Genomic DNA, 19,794 nt, shown 5'->3' with positions numbered 1-19,794 from the left:
TGCGTCGCTGGTCCTGCAGCTGCCACTTTGCCGACGCACGTTATGAGTGTGCGGTCGGCAAGTGGTTAACTTATATTAGACTCTCTAAAACGTAACATCTGCTGAGTGTATGCCATTTCGGGTTTTCCAACTCTTCTTGTTAACTGCCCAGTATGCGATTTCCCTATCACAGTTTAACATGCATACATACAACATTAAAGTTATACAAACTCAGAACAATAAGCTACCATTTCTGGTCATAAACACACATCAAGTGCTCCGGGACACATTCAGGTGGAAAAATCAGATTTTATTTTTCGACTTCAAGTCATGTAATATAAAAACTGTAACTGCACAGTTATAATGGTTTTCTTACACAGATGCAATAATATTTATCTCTTTGTGGTACAGTGAATATTGTACTATTCATGAACTAAGTAAGCTTCAGCTTGTTGTGCATATGTTCCAGAAACGCTATACAAAGTCAGAAACCATAAAATATACGCTACTGGAGGTGTAGAATAAAATACTTTCCTTTTAGGGTTGGTGCACACCAAAAACCGCTAGCAGATCCGCAAACGCTAGCGGTTTTTGAAAAGGTTTTTCAGTGCGATTCTAGGCATGTTTAGAGAGACTTTCTAAACATGGCTAGCGGTTTTTGGAGGGTTTGTTTTATATTTTGTTACAGTACAGCTGTAACTGAACAGCTGTAACAAAAATGCTTGGAAAACCGCTCTGATCTAGCGTTTTCAGAGCGGTTTTCCACTTTCCTATACTTTACATTGAGGCAGAAACGCCTCCGAAATCTCAAAACCGCTGCAGGACCGGAGTTTGCATTTGGGGGAAAAACGAGCCTATCTGGTGTGCACCAGCCCAATGACTAACATTAGCCAAGCGGTTTTCCCCCAGAAAGCATTTAAAAACCGCTCAGAACCGCTCTTGGTGTGCACCAGCTCTTAGTAGGTATTTTCTGTGTGGAACTAGCAAATCACTAGACTGCATTATACAGAACAACATGTTTCCCTACAGATATTTGTATTGGTTTTATCTGATCTATAATGTAAACCTGAAATTTACCTGGAGAATGGCATTTGTGCATCAGGCACCAGCCTCTTCAGTAGGCTGCTCAGGCCGCATCTGAGCCGCCTGGAACTACAGCATACCGTCTACTGCATAACTAGGTTAAAGCCAGCTTTAAAAGGAACAGTCCAGTGTGCATAGCAAAGGGTGTACAAGTACATGCTGCACCATTAAAACGCTGTAATAAAAAGGGAGGTGCCCTGCAGGTCATGTGGCGTTAAGGTGCAGAGAGAGAAAACCATGCAAGTATTGCAGGCTAGCGTCCAGGTCCTGTGATTGTGTCCAAGAGAAAAACTAAAGCAACTTTTACTTAGCAGCTTAACACTTTAAATACTCTGTACATTATACTGTAAATTAGGACTGCAGCTAGATAAAGGCATCATTGTCCATTGCTACAGGCCTAGCTGATGAAAAATAAAAGAAGATCTAGCATCAGAAATGATTGACAAGCACAGAGCAAAGCTCCAGTCATTGTTCATACAGTGTTTGTCTCTCTGGATTCCTGCTCCATGTTGTGTTGCAGTTGCACCACAACACTCTGTGTATTCTGTTCCTCATCACTACTGCCGCTGTCGTCTGCATCAACATCATCTGCGTCTTCATCATCATCCTCATCTTCCTCAGAAGATTCCACAATGCTCTGCTGGGACTGAGACTGTGATACCGCCCCAAAGGACTGTGTGCTGGCTGAAGCGGTGGGCCGCAGCAAAGGAGTGTTTTCTGAGACGTCATTGTCTTCCTCACTGCTGTCTGAATCCGAATCGGAGTCGCCTTGTGATGGGACAACTTTCTGTTTGCAGACAGGACAGGTCTTCTTTGTCTTGGTCAGCCATGGGTCAACACACTTGCAGTGATAGGCTAAGAAAATAAGGGAATACTTGATTGTAAAAGCTACAGAGATTACTAATTATGCACAACTGGGGTCCTATTTATAAATCTGGCATTATAAATGTGGAAATCATATTTTGAAAAAAGGGAAGCCAGGCCGGCACTTCCATTAAGGCAAGGGGGGCTATTGCCCCAGGGCCCCGAGCACTGCTGGGGCCCCAGCCTCCCCCTGCCTAAACATGTTAGGTCGCACTGCCGCTCCTTCTCCCACGTGGGCAGAGCCCCGACCTCCCTGCTAATTGATTTTAGCTGACAAATATATCCTCTAGTGGGGCCCCAGCACGAGAGCAGCATTTGTACTTTACCTGTCTCGGCAGCTGTGCTGGAGCCACTTGCCCGTCTTCATTCCACTTCCTGTACCCAACACACGTTACACACAGGAAGTGGAATGAAGAAGACAGGCAAGTGGCTCCAGCACAGCAGCCGAGACAGGTAAAGTACAAATGCTGCTCTCATGCTGGGGCCCCACTACATGATATATTTGTCAGCTACGATCAATTATTGGCCAATCTGGCCAAGCTAGCCAGAGCTAAGATCAATTACTGGCCAATCTGGCCAAGCTAGCCAGAGCTAAGATCAATTACTGGCCAATCTGGCCAGTGGCTGCAATTTTTCAGGGGGATGCAGGCCTCAGGATTACTTTTACCCCGGGCCCCTGCGAGAAGCGAATACAGATTACCACTATTTATGAATGGACGACTCTTATTGGAATAGAGCAGTAATCAGTGCAAACAAGTATGTAAAGGACAATACTTGTATTTATTTTATCCTCACTACATCACAGTGCTGAATGTTAGCTTGCATAAAAAGGACAATTACTTTGACACATTTAAACTACAGTTTTGATTATGGACAGTTCATCAATCAAAAATGTGGCAGAGAGTCACATTAAACTTCTGTAAATTTAGCGTCTGGCAGGTACCGTAAATCGGGGGGCTATAGTTCTGCACTCCATCCAGTAGTAACAAAACTAGCATCACTTGAAAGAACACTATCAAATTAAGTGTTCTAAAATGACAATGTACAAATAATGTCTAAGTAGCTGTGTAAACATTTTCCTACTTTTCATGTTAAATATCAGAGGCAAAAGCTGTAATTCATGGTGTGTAGATTTTAGCTACGTTTGGAATGTCCCATTTGCAGAGGTAAATCTCTGCAATCTGCCATGCTTAAGCCCCATCTACACGATATGATTCTTTGTACGTTTTGATTACGATTCTATTTACGATCCGATTAAATCCGACATGTCCGATCGGGATTCGATTCAATTCGATTTGCCATTGCAAAACAATGGCAAATCGAATTGAATCGAATCCCGATCGGACATGTCGGATTTAATCGGATCGTAAATAGAATCGTAATTGAGTCGTACAAAGAATCGTATCGTGTAGATTGGGCTTTAGAACAGTGTACTATTGAAGCAGAGTTATATGAAAAGCCTGTCAGGTGTCAGGTTTCACATACAAATGTTTATGTTGCACATCAGTTACATTTCCTCTGCTTTCTGCAGGCAGCTCTCAGAGACCCCACAGCTGCTGAGAGCTTTTTCTCACACACACAGGTTTAACAGATTAAAGGGAAGGTTCAGGGAGGGTGGGTAAAAAATCAAAATCAATTTCCACTTACCTGGGGCTTCCTCCAGCCCGTGGCAGGCAGGAGGTGTCCTCGCCGCCGCTCCGCAGGCTCCCGGAACCTTCCCTTTAAGTGTTAGGGAAAGAGAGCCTGTGCTCCTAAAGACCTAATCCCTGACTGTCTGAGCCCGCTTTACTGTCCACCTGAACCATGTTCTCTAACTGATTTAGGGAAAAAAAACTATAAAAACTGTAACAGAGAATTTCCTATCAGTAAATTGCAGTCCTGCCAGTCTGTTATGAAGCAATTTCCTTTACGTATGACTTGAGTGTCTAAAAAGGGATCTAGGTTTTCTCAATATAGACCATTAACCTAATAAGAGGGCACCGTAGTTCATCAATATAGGCCATGAGAGCCGAATAGTGCCCCCTCCATTTTTGCACTTTGTACCCCTCAGTGTAGACGGGTCATTTCAGCTTATCACATTTTGTGAAGATTCTCCCCCCCCCCCCCCCCATGTGGCGTACTGGTCAAAAAACTTTGTTGTAAACCTGACAGGAGTAATGAGAAATATTCCAGCATATACCGTGACACAGTTAGCGTGAGTTAAAGGTACGGATAGCTCATTTGTACTCATTTTGCATGCAACTCTTAGTACATTTGTTACAGCATACCATGTGAGCAAGGCAACACTCGCAGTTTATCTCCTTCTTCATATTCATCCAGGCACACAGCACAAACGTCATAAACATCACCTGTGGTAATACAAAATCTGTATTAAGTGTAACAGCTGCAGACAGTTAATAACACTATTAGGATGGAATAAAGAGGAGCACCGAATCTCTCCGTATGAACTCTGGTGAGGCAATGTGACATATTCCAAAATACAGAACAGTCTAGCTGGGTTACAATAAAAAATGTTCAATAAAGCACTTCCATGTCTAACGTGATAAACGAAGCTCCGACGAAGGCTTTTTATAAGCCGAAAGCTCACTGTTTATCACGTTAGGAGTTTTGAATCAGGATGATACCATTTATTGGCTAACTTAGAGATGGATAAAGTACAGTAAACTCCAGAGCAGTTTTTCACTTGCTCCATATGGCTCTCTATATCCTGGTTACAGGCTTACACACCTCACTCAGCATGGCATAAGTGTCACTGGAGGCTCTCAATGGGCCAAATGACTAACCTCAAAACTGAACAAAACTACATTTTAAAGGTGATATTTATTTTCTTTTAAACAATACCAGTAGTCTGGCAGTCCTGCTGATCTTCCTGGCTTCAGTAGTCTAATACATCACAGACCTGAAACAAGCATGCCGCTAATCCAGTCACACTTCAGTCAGAGCACCTGATCTGCATGCTTGTTCAGGGTCTATGGCTAAGGGAAGGAACACACTTTTCCCCTGCGATTCCTGGATATCTGTCGGCTTTTTGTGATCGCGTTTTATGTGAACGTTTTGCGGTCATCGTTCTGCCATTTTTCGTTTGTGGTGGCATATCCTGCAATTGCAAGTGCGGGAAAAAGCGGAAAGCTGTACAATTTAAAACCGCACAAAAAATTGCCAACGACACGAATAAACTGTCACAACGATCGTTTTCTGAGCGAGGCTATTGACTTCAATGACCTGTGGAATCAGGCACAAACACAGCTAGTATGTTCCCTGCCTCAAAGTATTATGAGGTAAAGGCTCAGCAGGACTGCCAGGCGATTTGTATGGTTTAAGAGGATATACTGTAAATGTGTCAGCATCCATTTGTCTCTCACTTCAAGTGTGCTTTAAAGGGGTTCTGTGGACGGTTTCAACAAAATCCGCCACTTAACTGGCGCTTCTATCGGCCCTCTGCAGCTGAAATGTCCCGCGCCGTCCTCCTCCGATACTCCGCTGCAATATTCGTCTAACAAGACGAATAATGCTCGCTCCCACGTCATCGGGAGCTTACTGCGCAGGCGCAATACAAAGTTTTCTTATACTGTGCCTGCGTAGTAAGCTCCTGATGAGGCGTGCGGGCGGCCATAGCCACGCAGCCTAATCAGACGGCTGATTAGACCGGGACCGGCGGCGGGGAACAGAGGATCGGAGGAGGACGGCGCGGGACATTTTTTAGCTGCAGGGGGCCGATAGTGGGGCAATCATGTTGATTAATGTAAATTGTAAGTATTACCTTTGTAAATGTACTTTTCATGTTCAAAATACACGTGAAGAGATGTTTACCTACATCTCCGCAGCCACCCATGTAGAATTACAACCACAAAAAACTTTATTAGTTTTCTGTGTGGTCTAACATCTACTCCCTGTGAATGTTAAATCCTTGTACACATTCTAGATGGTTCTCTGGCGAGATGGGCACCTTTGCGGAGAATATAGCATGTGTACAGCAGCCTTTGATGCATCGGCAAGCGATACAGCTGATGGATTGCCTCAGCCAACCATAGGCCGAGGGCACTGTTCCCCTACTAACCCCACACACGACATGCGTCTCCATTATACAGCAACATTTTAGTTATGTTCAGCAGACAAAACACAGGAATCTACACATGCATTCGCAGGGCCAGATTTACCTATAAGCACTGCAGAAACATGCCTAGAGGCAGCTGAATGTGGCCAGCTCCATCTCCTCGGCCACTGCCTGCTGCTGTCTACACTTGCTTCCCTCTTAATTCAGCTTTTGTAAAGAAGCACACTGGATTGTGGCTGCACTTGTAAGTCTTTTGGTTGTTGACTGTTCATGGATTTTGGAACACAATTCTATGTTTTTATGAGAATAAGGGGTGTGTGGCATTTTCTGAGGGGGCAGAGATGAAAGGTATTCTTTGCCTATAGGCAGCTCTTGGTGTTTATCCTGGCACTGCTCAGATCACCTCGCCCCATACTGCACTGTGAACGTGACAAGGCAAAAGAATTTGAGATGCACAGAAATCCACCAGTAATGACATTACACATGGCTAGTGTCACCCAGAATAAATATAGTCTGCAGCTTAGGATGGAGCGGTCTGTGTTGCATACTTTCTTCCTGATTCATTACAGATGTTGAAGTAGAATTCTTACAGCAGTAAATATTTACACATCCAGAGAAGTGCTCACCATTGTGGAGAGTCACAGGGAAGGGTCTGGCGTTACCGTACAAGGAGACATGGCAACTACAGAGCATGAGAGCAACACAATGCTACACATCATACAGGGGCTACAGTCACACTAGGGAACACACAATGCCCACTGCTAATCACTTGTATTTTACATGCAACTAAAGCTCAACTCGATCGAGCAATCAGGAAAGAAGAACTCCTGGAGTGCATGTATAATACTGACCTCTTATAAGATTCAGCAGAGAAAAGTGTTGTATGTGAATAGACCCTCCTACAGGTGGACACAGAGAACATGGGTAAGCAGGCATTCTCACATCTCCACACAAGAGTCATTCCACCTCTTATGGAAAACCTCTGACTAAACCAAGCGGAGAACCTTTTCATGAGCTTTAATTTTAACATATACTGTATATAGTTGAGTATAAGTCTAGAAATGTAGGTCTGATTCACTTCATAAAAGTATAGCGGTCGACTTATACACGAGTCACTGGCAACACTGAGCACACGGAGTAATATGTGTACTAATAGTGACATTCCCACTTGCAGCAATTTACCCAGAGGTAAGTGACACTTTGAGGAAAGGACATGCCAAGAAAGCACAGGTCTGAAAGTCCTGGACACAACAATTAACAAGGATAGGGGCAGGGGGGAAATACTGGGCTGCATAAAAGGGAGTGAATAATTGCAGTACTTGGGGGCCTGTAGGAGTTTATTGGCTGCACTTAAAGGACAGGAGGGGTTAATGGCTGCAATACTGTATGCAGTGCAGTCATTAACCCCTCCTAAACCCCAAGTGCAGCCACTAACTTTGCAGGGTGGACTTATACTTGCGTCAATAAATTCCCGCTTAAGAGGGTTGAATATTGGAGCCGACTTATGCCCGAGGTAGACTTGTATTCAAGTATATACGGTGTGTATATATACACACGCACAAGATTTTCTTCTCTTTTTTTTAGGATATAGGATAAATCTTAACGTATTCATTTTAGAACACGAAAATTCTTAGGATGTGACATTTTGGAGAAATTATTCACAGTATAATGAAAGATGCCTACATATACATAATACCTGTATACTGCGTGCAATAAAAGTATGTGGTAATCGCACAAAGAATACATGTAGGAGTAAAAAAAAAAAAAAAAATGGAGACAGTTAAGTCTACTGAATAAAATATGCCTTTGATCTTAGTAGCATTTATAAATTGGTTCAAAGCTGTGGAGAAGGGTTTGAATAAAGGACAACAACTTTTTATATTGGTATGAGGCTGAGGATATTTGAAATTTCTCAGCCATTCTAGCTGAACTTGTGAACTAAGAATTTACAATACCTCTGGGTCAATCCTAATCCCAGGTCTGTGAGCATGGAGTAAACAAGGATCCTTATCTTAGCTAACAACCTCTAACCCCATTTATATGGTCTGTTTGAATTAAGGCATCTTAACCACCTTAGCGGTATGGACGAGCTCAGCTCGTCCATTACCGCCAGAGGGTGCCGCTCAGGCCCTGCTGGGCCGATTTGGATCAAATAAAGTGCAGCACACGCAGCCGGCACTTTGCCAGCCGCGTGTGCTGCCTGATCGCCGCCGCTCTGCGGCGATCCGCCGCGAGAAGCGGCGAAAGAGGGTCCCGCTAGCCGACTGAGCCCTGCGCAGCCGGAACAAATAGTTCCGGCCAGCGCTAAGGGCTGGATCGGAGGCGGCTGACGTCCATGACGTCACTCCGCTTGTCGCCATGGCGACGAAGTAAGCAAAACACGGAAGGCCGCTCATTGCGGCCTTCCGTGTTACTTTTGGCCGCCGGAGGCGATCAGAAGAACGCCTCCGGAGCGCCCTCTAGTGGGCTTTCATGCAGCCACCTTTCAGTTGGCTGCATGAAATAGTTTTTTTTTAATTTAAAAAAAAAACCCTCCCGCAGCCGCCCTGGCGATCTTAATAGAACGCCAGGGTGGTTAATGACATGTATTTATGCTTGAAAAAAATATTTGTTTTCCCTTTTGATGTTGCATGTACATAGCTGTCTGTACCACCAGCCTGCAAACTAACAGGATATAAGCCCAACGAAGGCTGCAAGGCCGAAAGCTTGCTTATTTTTATTCATTCTTAGTTAGCCAATAAATGGTATCGTCCTGATTTAAAACTTCTTGATCTTAGTAGGAATAGGTTACTGTTACCTTTCTTAAATTTATGAATAGGAAGTTTTTTAAGCTGATCTTTGCCCAATCTGTTCCTCCGTGCTCTGTGTCGATCTTGCACAAACTTGGTGATCTATACATAGAAAAAGGAGAAAATGAGTACAGCACAGAACTATGTTAACAGAATGCTACACACACTAAAGATGAGAAGTAGGATTGATTTAGTCAGGTGATTGATTACGCAAGTTTCCAATTGGCTAATCATGATCCTCTGATCATGTCTTACTTTTGCTTCCTGTATAGGATAAAACAGGAACAGACATGAGACATGGTGACCAAGCAGAGATTTACAAATTAATCACACGCTTATCCAGGAATTCTCCCTGAGTGTGCAGAATAAACTGATCATCACTACATAATTGTGTAAAGATAAAATTCTCTGATTATGGATCCAGAACTATCAGAGTTCATAAACATGTCAAACAGTATTCACGCTTGTCTTCCACATGGATTGGCTTTCTGTGTTAAAGAGAGTCTGTATTTGTATCTACCGTATATACTCGCAAGCAAGCCAAATTTTTGACCCCCAAAAAGGGGGTCAAAAGTTGGGGGGGGGGGGGGGGTCGGCTTTCTTGCGAGTCTCCTGTGGTCCGCACCCCAACCGCTATCACCTGAGCCGGTGCCGCATCTTCTAGTATTCCCCTCTCCGCTCGTAAAGTAATTCACAGCAGCGCGCGCCCCACGGCAGCTGCTGTAATGATGAAGCAGGAAGCCATAGAGAGAGCGGCTTCCTGTAGCTATGGGAACCGCTCTCTCTCTACGGCTCCTGCCTCATCTTCACAGCAGCTGCTGTGGGGCGTGCTGCTGTGAATTACTTTACGGGCAGAGAGGGGAATAATAGAAGTTGCGGCTCCGGCTCAGGTGATAGCGGCGGCCGCGCGCGCGGGGGGGGGGGGGGGGTAATACTAGCTATGCTTGGCACTACCTACCCATACTGGGCACTATACTAGCTATACTATGCACTGCCTACCTATACTGGGCACTATACTAGCTATACAGGGGCACTACCTACCCATACTGGGCACTATACTAGGCACTATTCTAGCTATACTGGGACACACTGGGGGGGGGGGGGGGGGGGAAGGAAATCACGCGGCCAGCATTTCCTACCCCTGGCTTATATGAGGGTCAATCATTTTTTTTCCTGTTTTTCCAGGTAAAAGTTGGGGGTCAGCTTATATGCGGGTCGGCTTGCTTGCGAGTATATACGGTATTCATATCCATTTATCCCACTGAATTAAACCCAGCTCCAGAAACCTGTACTCCTACTAGGGATGAGTGAGCGAGAATCATACGCATGACCTTGCTGCAAATCAGACCTTTCTTGCTTGAGTAACATGGGTTAGAAGTGTGTATGCTTAGCTACAAGTTACAACATGTACTTGTAGTGCTCCAGCTTGTTTACTAGCTGTACACTGAACCCAATAGTGTGAGATGAACAGTCAGCTATATAGCATTCCTTAACCTTGAGTATTGAGTTACTTGGGTTTCTACTGTGTATACAAATTAGTCATTGTACTACTGCAGAGTCACATCAAAAGGAGAACAGAGGCGCCAGCAGGGTAAAAGTGGATAAAACCTTTGAAATTTGCTTGGAGGAAGCGGTGGACTTCCCTCCATAAAGCAGACCCGAAAGACTGTCTATATAATAGTAATCGCATTTATTATATAGTACCCCAAAAGTGCAACGCGTTTCGCAGGCCATGCCCGCTTCATTAGGCAATAAATGTGGGGACAAATAGAATTTCAGCAGTAGCAGCGCCTCAGTCACATTGTCTCTTAACTTGCTGTATTGTAATACCAACATAGAGAACCTTCATTCCTAATGATTTGTTTGCTAAGGGTATTGGTTTTAGCAAACGATCAACCTTCTGATCCGATGATTGCATTCAGAAGGAAACAATCGGGTGGAATAAATCGGGCCTGTAAACAGGATGTAAAATAAAAGTATACCAATCATTTTAAATAGAACCAAATTGGTACAATTTATCATTTATTGTCCATTTACTGTCCATTCAGACAGTTTGGAAGGTCAATTATTCGCTAAAATTGTATACTTAATGACCACCTTATCTGCAATTTTCTGAAAAACCAAAAGGTCTTTTGGAACTTCCGCTGGGGCAGGTGGATGGAACAGAACCCATATGTTGTGAATGTTTCAATATGCTACATTATTTTGCATACCCTAATGTGGCATTTTTAAAGAGCAAACGCAATCTAAATTTCACATCTTATGGATCCTCTTCTAATATTAAGTTATAATTACCTGCCAGATCTCTAACTTCCAGTGCCCTGTGTCTATTGGGTTCCGGCGCAAAGCCCCGCCCCTTGCAGAAAGGGTCCTCCATTCTTCTTTATCTCCAAATTGAGACAACACCAAGGTGCTTTTCTGAAAGGGGGTGGGGCTCGCGCCAAAAACCATCAGACACGGGGCTCCAGGAAGGATCAGTAGAAAAGGATAGGATGTGAAATTTAGACTGAATTTGTTCTTTAAAGGGAAACTGAAGAGAGAGGTATATGGAGGCTGTCATGTTTATTTCCTTTTAGACAATACCAGTTTCCTGGCAGCCCTGCTGATCCTCTGCCTCTAATACTATTAGCCATAGCCCCTGAACAAGCATGCAGCAGATCAGGTGTTTCAGTGGTTCAGACTTATAAGTATGATCTGACAAGACTAGCTACATGCTTGTTTCTGGTTTTAATCAGATACTACTGCAGAGAAATAGACCAGCAGGGCTGCCAGGCAACTGGTATTGATTAAAAGGAAATAAACATGACAGCCTCCATATACCTCTCTCTTCAGTTCCCCTTTAAGTGAACCGACAGAACCAGGAACTGTAAAACACAGGCATTAGTACAGACACTTTATAGCAAGATGCAGTTTAACATGTATTGTGAAGCTTCTGCCATCAATGGTTTTCTAAACCGATCCCTTTGTGCTTAGTTCCTGCTGTGTGGCTTCCCATGTTCCAATACACGTACAGGACTGCCCAGCAGAAATCTGTTATCCTATGATGAAGAAATGCTACAAAAGATTCAGTTTTCCTGAGTGATGCTACTTACCATAAAAATGACAATTAACACCAAACAAATTCCAACTATAATTAGAAAGGGTATTAAGTAGTACTCCAGCGGCAGGGAGGCTTCAGGAGTTAACTCCAGATGTGCACTGTGCAAAAAGAGCAAATAATATTCTGTTTACACTTGCTATGTACCAGTCACACCTACTAGGACAGACACATGTACCACTTGTCTCCTCTATTCTGCAGGCTTGGACAACTGGTGTAAAACCTCAGTCTATCTGCAGATTGACCAGACAGACCTTTAAAAAGGAGAACTCTCCAAATGCATATTTTATTGGAATATTTGAATACTGGTTTTAATAATGCTTCAAAGTAATAATAGTTACTAAAACTGCTGCATCATGAGGACAGTTTAAAGGGGTATTTTTTAATGATCTTGCCATGTTAAAGTGGGTTTATATTCAAAATAAAAGGTTTCCTCTAAAACATTGCAGCTGCTCAATCCAATAACACGTCGCAGGGTACTCCTTTCATGTGCATCTGAAGGTATATGTGGAAGTAAGACACCCCCTCCCCCTCTTTTTTATTGGCATTTTTTCTAATACAAAAAACAAATTGCATGCATTCAATGTAGTCAAATATCAAAATTTCCCTCATCTAAGCAAATGCTAGTTATTCAAATAAATTAAGTTTTACTTATGAAGAGAGAACTGAAGAGGGAAATACACTTATGAATGGGTGCGAGAACTTTGTTTCCTACATTTTCCAAGCAGTCCTCATTAGCTTTTGCTTGGATACCTATCGTGTGGTGTAACCGCTCTTGTTGTGGCATTACTACAGGAAGTGGAGCACAGTAAGGATTTCTCATATGATGCAATGTATTATAAACGCTGCAATACAGGTCATCTGACTTAAATGTTATGATTACCGTGAAGACATATGATAAAATAATACAGTGAAGTTCAACAAGGAGAATGTAAAATATGTGGGCCCTATAAAAATCGTTTTGTATCAGGTTTGTTCAAAACAGCTGCCATGATGGTCTTTCAAAAGGCTAAAACAAAGAAGTGTAATATCCTAACCCTTTGTCCCAGGTGAAGTCGGCCTCTATTGTCCGGGCAGAGGACTCCCCAATAAACACCGATGGAATGTCAATCTTCTTCAGAATGGCAACTGAAACACAGGAAGATTCAGCTGTCAGCCACGAACAGCCTCATTCTCTAGGCCTAACAATGCAGTATGGAGTCTGGACAGCACATTACAAGCACAGTGAATGAGCAGCACATTATAACCATGTGGTGTATGGACAGCACATTACAAGCACATAGTGTATAAGCAGCACATTACAACCATGTGGCATATGAGCAGCACATTACAAGCACATAGTGTATAGGCAGCACATTACAACCATGTGGCATATGAGCAGCACATTACAAGCACATAGTGTATAGGCAGCACATTACAACCATGTGGCATATGAGCAGCACATTACAAGCACATAGTGTATAGGCAGCACATTACAACCATGTGGCGTATGAGCAGCACATTACAAGCACATAGTGTATAGGCAGCACATTATAACCATGTGGTGTATGGACAGCACATTACAAGCACAGTGTATAGGCAGCACATTACAACCATGTGGTGTATGGACAGCACATTACAAGCACATAGTGTATAGGCAGCACATTACAACCATGTGGCATATGAGCAGCACATTACAAGCACAGTTTATGGACAGCACATTATATGCACATATTGTAGAGTACTCTGCACAACAAACACTCTGAACAATTTTGGTTGCATATTTTCCAGCAATTTGGAACAGGTCTGCAACCTAAAATTGTAAAAAACCTAGCTGTACTGGAGGGTGCCAAGTGAGGGTGACCATATCCATATTAACATTTTGCACACTCACTAATATACAAATCTACTTTTGACCCGGTTCACATTAGCCTAAAAAAACTGACAGTTTAGATGACCGTAACAGAAAAGATGAGAACGGAATTGAACGTATCCAATGTTGACCTACGGATTTGTTCACATTGGTCCATTTAAACGGATCTATTCTGTCTGTTCCGCAACCAGAATCCTAAGTTTGGGTCTGCAGCAATATTTTCAGATCGATGGATGCCTCCCATTGACTAGGCACTAACGGAATGGAGGGTTACAGATGGAAAACCGATGCCTTTAATCGGAACGGATCAGTTTTCCATACTGTCACGGACGGTTGCGGGGCCGCAGGCGCGTCCTGTAACCGCCCGTGAAGAAAAAGCGATCGCACTCGATTCCCTGCATCGATTGCGCTTCAGATCGATAGAATCTGGGTTGAGTGTGTAGGGGCAGCTGCAGTCTGTTCTCAGCAGAGAGAGAGCACCAGCCTAAATGCTGGATGGCTCTTTTGATATGCTAATGAGCCTGAGCCTAATCTGCCCCGGAGAGTCCCTGGCTTCAAGCTGTGCTGATGGCCCATCCATCAGGTATAAGGTGACAAGCACCATGGCAGAAGCAATCTAGTTGGGGGAAAACCAGACCCGCTGCCTCCCTCCCAGCAGGGGAGGTGACACCTAGCTGGCTGCCCCAAACTTCAAAGAGCCTTTGCCTGGGAATAACCTGAGTCTCATAGCATATCCATAACTTCCCAGATCTGTCATATTTCTGGGGTTCCTGAGATGGCAGCTTCGCCAAACGTGGGGGAAGTGTAGCATGAGCCCCGGTGCTGGTTCTGAGGAAGTTTCAGAACATTCTGAGGTAAGGACTGCCAGTTAGGCAGTTTGAAAGTGCCCTGATGATACCACAGGGGTCCCACCCCTCATGTCTGGTATCAGGGCGCTGGGTAAATCGAGACAGACCTGAAAATGTTAATAAATCTGCCCTGACCTGTACGGTTCTGTGAGATAGAGCCCATATATGGGTAGATATGATTTCTAGTCCCCAGGACAAGGGGAGGGCTCATCTCATCTTCTAAGGGGGTGTGTGGCTCCCCGCCCTCACTCCCTCCTACTGAATCAGGGGCATAAGAATGGCAGAGGACCCAAACAGTGTCCTCCACCCTGAAAACATCTTGAACTCATCGGTGCCTACTTAAGGATATGCTGGCATCCACCTGGTCTGAACTCTGAACTTTGATTGAAACCCAGAACTCTGTTTTTCCCACAAAAAGGACATCTTTCCAGGAACTAAGTATTTTTCTCCCTTTTATTTTTTATACTGGCTATTACTGTTTTAATAATTGTTGATTTTAATAATTGTCTGTATATATTAATTATTTATATTGCGTGAATAAACGACTTTCTCCAAGTCATTCACTGTCCGCTACCCTGCTTATCAGCACACACAGAACTGATCCCGGGTCTCTGAAGATACGCTACTGTTTGTTTGTTGTTGGCTAGACAGAATACCGTGTGTTTAACCGTTTTATTCGCAGGACTAGTCAGTCAGTTAGTGGGCTCCACGGTCCCATGGTAACCGCGGTGGTGGCAGTTTACTCTGAACCAGTGGGTGAAGTTGTAATCACCCGTGTCTCACAGGCTCCCTTCGGAGTTGTCTGCGGCTAATTCTTAACGGTTCCTGCGCATTGACTGCGACCAGAGTTCGCACGATCTGTGCGCTGGCACCGTTTAGAAGGCTAAGTGCGGTCAGCCACTAGGGCTCCTGTGACACATACATGCCAGCGTGAACCGGAACGAAGGACAGAGTCGATCTTTTCTAATTTTGCTTCTGTACGGCCTGGTGCACACCAGAGGAGTTTTTCTGAGCGTTTTGAGTTTTTAAATCTGCTGCTAATGTTATCCTATGTGTCTGTGCACACTGGAGCAATGAGGTTTTGTAAAAAAAACCCATAGCATTACATTGGGAAGAGCTTTTAGAGGTTTCAAAAGCTCTTCCCAATGTAATGCTATGGGTTTGTTACAAAACCTCATTGCTCCAGTGTGCACAGACACATAGGATAACATTAGCAGCAGATTTAAAAACTCAAAACGCTCAGAAAAACTCCTCTGGTGTGCACCAGGCCTACATTACCACAATAAATGAAACAATCCAGATGCAGTTGAACTGCAAACTTTAAGCTAATGCTCTACCAGGCCTTACTGCAGCAGCTTGTGGGCCTTTCTGTCCGAAGTTTACTATTCCACAAGTGAAGTGCATGTTCAAATTGGGTTAAGATCAGGTGAAAGACTTCACCATTCAATAATTTTTCACTTCTTTAACTTAAATAAACCTCCTGGGTTTCTTTGGCTGTATGTTTCGGGTCATTGCCCATATGTATCATGAAACATCATCCAATCAATTTGACTGCATTTAGCTGGATTTGAGCAGAAAGTATGTCTCTGAACACCACAGAATTTGGCTGCTTCTGTCCTGTGTCACATCATCAATTAACACGAGTGCCCGGGGCCACTGGAAGCCATGCACACCCAAGGTATCACACTGCCTCCACAGTGTTTTACAGATGTGATATGCTTTGGATAAGAGCTGTTCCACACCTCCTTCATAATTTGTTCTCGACATTCTGGTAGTGGTTGATCTTGTTTTAATCTGTTCAAAGAATGTTTTCCAGATTCCTATGTAGCCTTTCTATTCTTGAGGCTTTTGAGTGGCTTGCATCTTGCAGTGCACCCTCTGTATTCACTTTCATGCAGTCTTCGTGGTAGACTTGGATATTGATATGCCTACCCCTGGAGAGTGTTGTTCACTTGACTGGATGTTGTGAAATGGTTTCTCTTCACCATGGAAATGATTCTGCGATCATCCACCACTCTTGTCTTCCGTGGAGGTCCAGGTGTTTTTGCGTTTGAGTTGCTGAGTTCACAAGGGCTTTCTTTCTTTCTCAGACTGCACCAAACTGTAAATTTTGCTCGTAATATTGTGGCAATTTTTTTAGATGGTTTTTTTTTGTTTTTTTACAACTAAAGGATGGAGAGCTCCTTTGACAACATATTGTCTGTTCATAGCAAAACCTTCCACATGGCAAGCACTACACCACAAATCAACGTCAGGACTTTTATCTGTTTAATTGATAATGCCATAACAGTCTTGCCCATGAAATAACCTTTGGGTCAATTGTCCAATTACTTTTAAACCCCTGAAATGATTGGGATTGTGTTAAAAAGAAATGCTTTTGTTGCCTCTAGTCTGCAGTTCAACTGCATCGGAGTTGTTTCATTTAAAATTTGTGTTAATGTACAGAACCGAAATTAGAAAAAAAATAAAAAGTTGTCTGTCCAAATATTTATGGACCTACCTGTAAATGGAAACGTAAGGAGGCTACTGCAAATCTGCTCATGAGCTATTAACCACATATCTATTAAATAAACTTCTAATTGATTTAAGACACTTTGTTCAGTACGGTATCCCATATTTACGTTTGGTTTGGTGTTGGATTTAATTCTTTGCAAATTTTCACATGCTGAAAATGTATGTACATATAGTAGTCACCCAATCCTTCTGAAAATAGCATCATAAGCCTTTTTCGTTTTTGTTTACTTTATGTACATGACACGGCTATCAGTCATATCAGAAAAGCTGAGAGAACTGCATGCCTCATACATACCATCATTAGAGCCCATGCTGATAAGGTCATCAGAGTCCACATTGTAAACAATAGCAGCCTTGTATCCAGCTTTCTGAGCATTCAACACCTATATAGAGAAACAGTATGTTATCATCCAGAAATCACACTTGTAAAGGTGAAAATGGGCTGTCCGGATGACAATGTCACATCATGCTCAGTGGCTATATACAGTCATTACATTCTGTACATACACAGTGGGTTAGAGCTGTACAGGAACTACATAAAGTGCATTGCTGTGGACCAGAGTGTGAGATAATGTACGTCTGTACCACTGCATTTGTCTGGTCCAATTGCCAGCAATACACACATCAAAATTTGCATCAACTTGGAATCTCATTGCTTAGCTCTGCTAATAAATAAACACAGATCTGAATGTAGCTATGCAGTGCTGAAGAGACTAGTAAACAGACGCACCTGCTGCTGCCTTTACCACTCTGTCACTGCAGGAAATTTTGCAAAAATGGGTCTGTTATTGAGACTTTGTTGTTCCTGTACCAAGTTGAAGTGCATGTAAAGTGCACCAGAGATGAAAATAACTAAAGATTTGATACTTACCCGGGGCTTCCTCCAGCTGCATAAGGTCGCCTGAGTCCCACCCAGTCTTCCCACGGTCTGCAGTTCAGCCGCGATCAGCTCTGGTAACATCTCAGTCTTGTCCAGTCTGGGTCTTTTGCATATGCATGGGAGGTCAATGCATGCGCAAAAGACCCAGAATGGATGCGACTGAGCTGTTACTGGGGCTGATTATGGCTGAACGGCAGACCACGGGAGGACGGCGTGGCACTCAGGCGACCTTATGGAGCTGGAGGAAGCCCTGGGTAAGTATCAAATCTTTAGTTATTTTCATCTTTGTTTCTTTTTAAGTCACATCCCTCCTGTTAATATAGACAGCCTCTGCACTAATTCATAGGCCAGTGAAAACTCATGAGAGACAGGTTTAGTCAAATTTTAATCAGGCTTGAAAGGCCCACTGTAGCTCAGTAGAACCCAGTTTAAAGCATCCTTGTAGTGAGGGGGATATGTAGGCTGACACATTTATTTCAGTTTAGCCACCCTGGTGTTCTGTGTTGGATGGATTTCCGTGCAAAACAAATAATTCAATTGATTTTTATGAAATTTTTGCCTGTAACTTACAAAAAGGTGTCAAAGCAAGGATCTAGTATACACTGATTATATAATCAAAATTATGTAAAATAAATAAATAAATAAATTACATACATACATACATAATTTTTTACTTTTCTACAAGGCCACAATTTCCCCACTAATTTTTACATCCAGGTATCCAGAGAATCTAAAAGTTTGCATACAAATGTGAATTTTAATGCAACCCCCCCCCCTCCCCCCCCAAAAAAAAGACAACGCGTGGGAAAAAAACTGAACCCTGCTTTAGAACTGTTGGATGAGCCAGACTTGTCCATACCGGTTTCAGATAGACCTTAAAACATTGTTACTACACTGATGGTGCTACAAGCAGGACAACCGACACTTTCCAGTCCAATCTTGATTGCCATATTTATAATGTGATGAGCCTGATCAACACCATCACAAGTTTGAAAATCCAGGTTTGTCGCAGATTGCCGCTATAAGAAGCAGCCAAACATGGCCACAGTCAGCTATTTTTTTATGTCAAGACTCAACAGTTGTGTCTCGCGATCTATTATTATAGTCAAATGAATGGATCATCAGATCACCAGTTTAGTGTAAATACGTTATGGTGATCCCTGCAGTGATCAGCAGTTACTGGGTTTGACCAATTCAATTCCAAGTCAGTAAAAGTGTGTGTGATGCCCAACCTACATCTCGGAGCTTGTTCACAGGTATACATCAGGTCATCCCCTCCGATCCTCCAATGACCTTCACCTCACAGGCCGCGCCACGCATCTCCCACTCCCATGCCCGCCTGCAGGATTTCTCAAGAGCCACCCCCACCCTCTGGAACGCCTTTCCACCACCCATCAGACTTGCTCCCTCCTTCAACACATTCAAGCAAGCCCTCAAAACCCACCTCTTTAAGATGGCCTGCCCACCCCCTACCACACAGTAACTCTCTGCTGAATATTTTACAGCCCCACCTAGTGTTTCCACCCCACCCCTTTAGATTGTAAGCCTCTGGCAGGATCCTCCCTTCCCTAGTGTAATCTACAGGATTGTGTGCTCCTGTCCTCTGACAGCCTGTACTTGTATTACTGGGCCTACATAACCAGCAGCTCATATCGCATGATCATGTATTTTGTACAATTTGCCTTGTATAACTGTTTTATGTTGTATAACCTTGTTATGTCTGTCATCCTTGTATCATTGTATATATTTATTGTCCATCGCTGCGTAATATGTTGGCGCTTTATAAATATAATAATAATAATAATAATAATAATAACTAAGATGCATATTCTTG

The 19,794-nt window shown here is 43.3% G+C and overlaps 1 protein-coding gene across 1 annotated transcript in view; it reads right to left on the bottom strand.

Annotated features, from left to right (window-relative positions):
• Positions 1-268: 268 nt before the first annotated feature.
• Positions 269-19,794, bottom strand: part of RNF13 (ring finger protein 13) — a 99,218-nt gene continuing 79,692 nt past the window's right edge. The window contains exons 5-10 of the mRNA XM_068280800.1: positions 17,376-17,463; positions 12,904-12,994; positions 11,862-11,967; positions 8,778-8,871; positions 4,194-4,274; positions 269-1,917 (exon numbers count right to left, since the gene is read on the bottom strand). Of these exons, the coding sequence (XP_068136901.1) occupies positions 1,535-1,917; positions 4,194-4,274; positions 8,778-8,871; positions 11,862-11,967; positions 12,904-12,994; positions 17,376-17,463 (843 nt within the window). The 3' untranslated portion in view covers positions 269-1,534. The remainder of the gene's footprint in view (positions 1,918-4,193; positions 4,275-8,777; positions 8,872-11,861; positions 11,968-12,903; positions 12,995-17,375; positions 17,464-19,794) is intronic.

This window comes from Hyperolius riggenbachi, chromosome 4, assembly GCF_040937935.1.
Source record: "Hyperolius riggenbachi isolate aHypRig1 chromosome 4, aHypRig1.pri, whole genome shotgun sequence".
NCBI classification, from domain to species: domain Eukaryota; kingdom Metazoa; phylum Chordata; class Amphibia; order Anura; family Hyperoliidae; genus Hyperolius; species Hyperolius riggenbachi.
The sequence above is the reverse complement of the archived record's forward strand: the minus strand, read 5'-3'. Positions and strand labels throughout refer to the sequence as shown.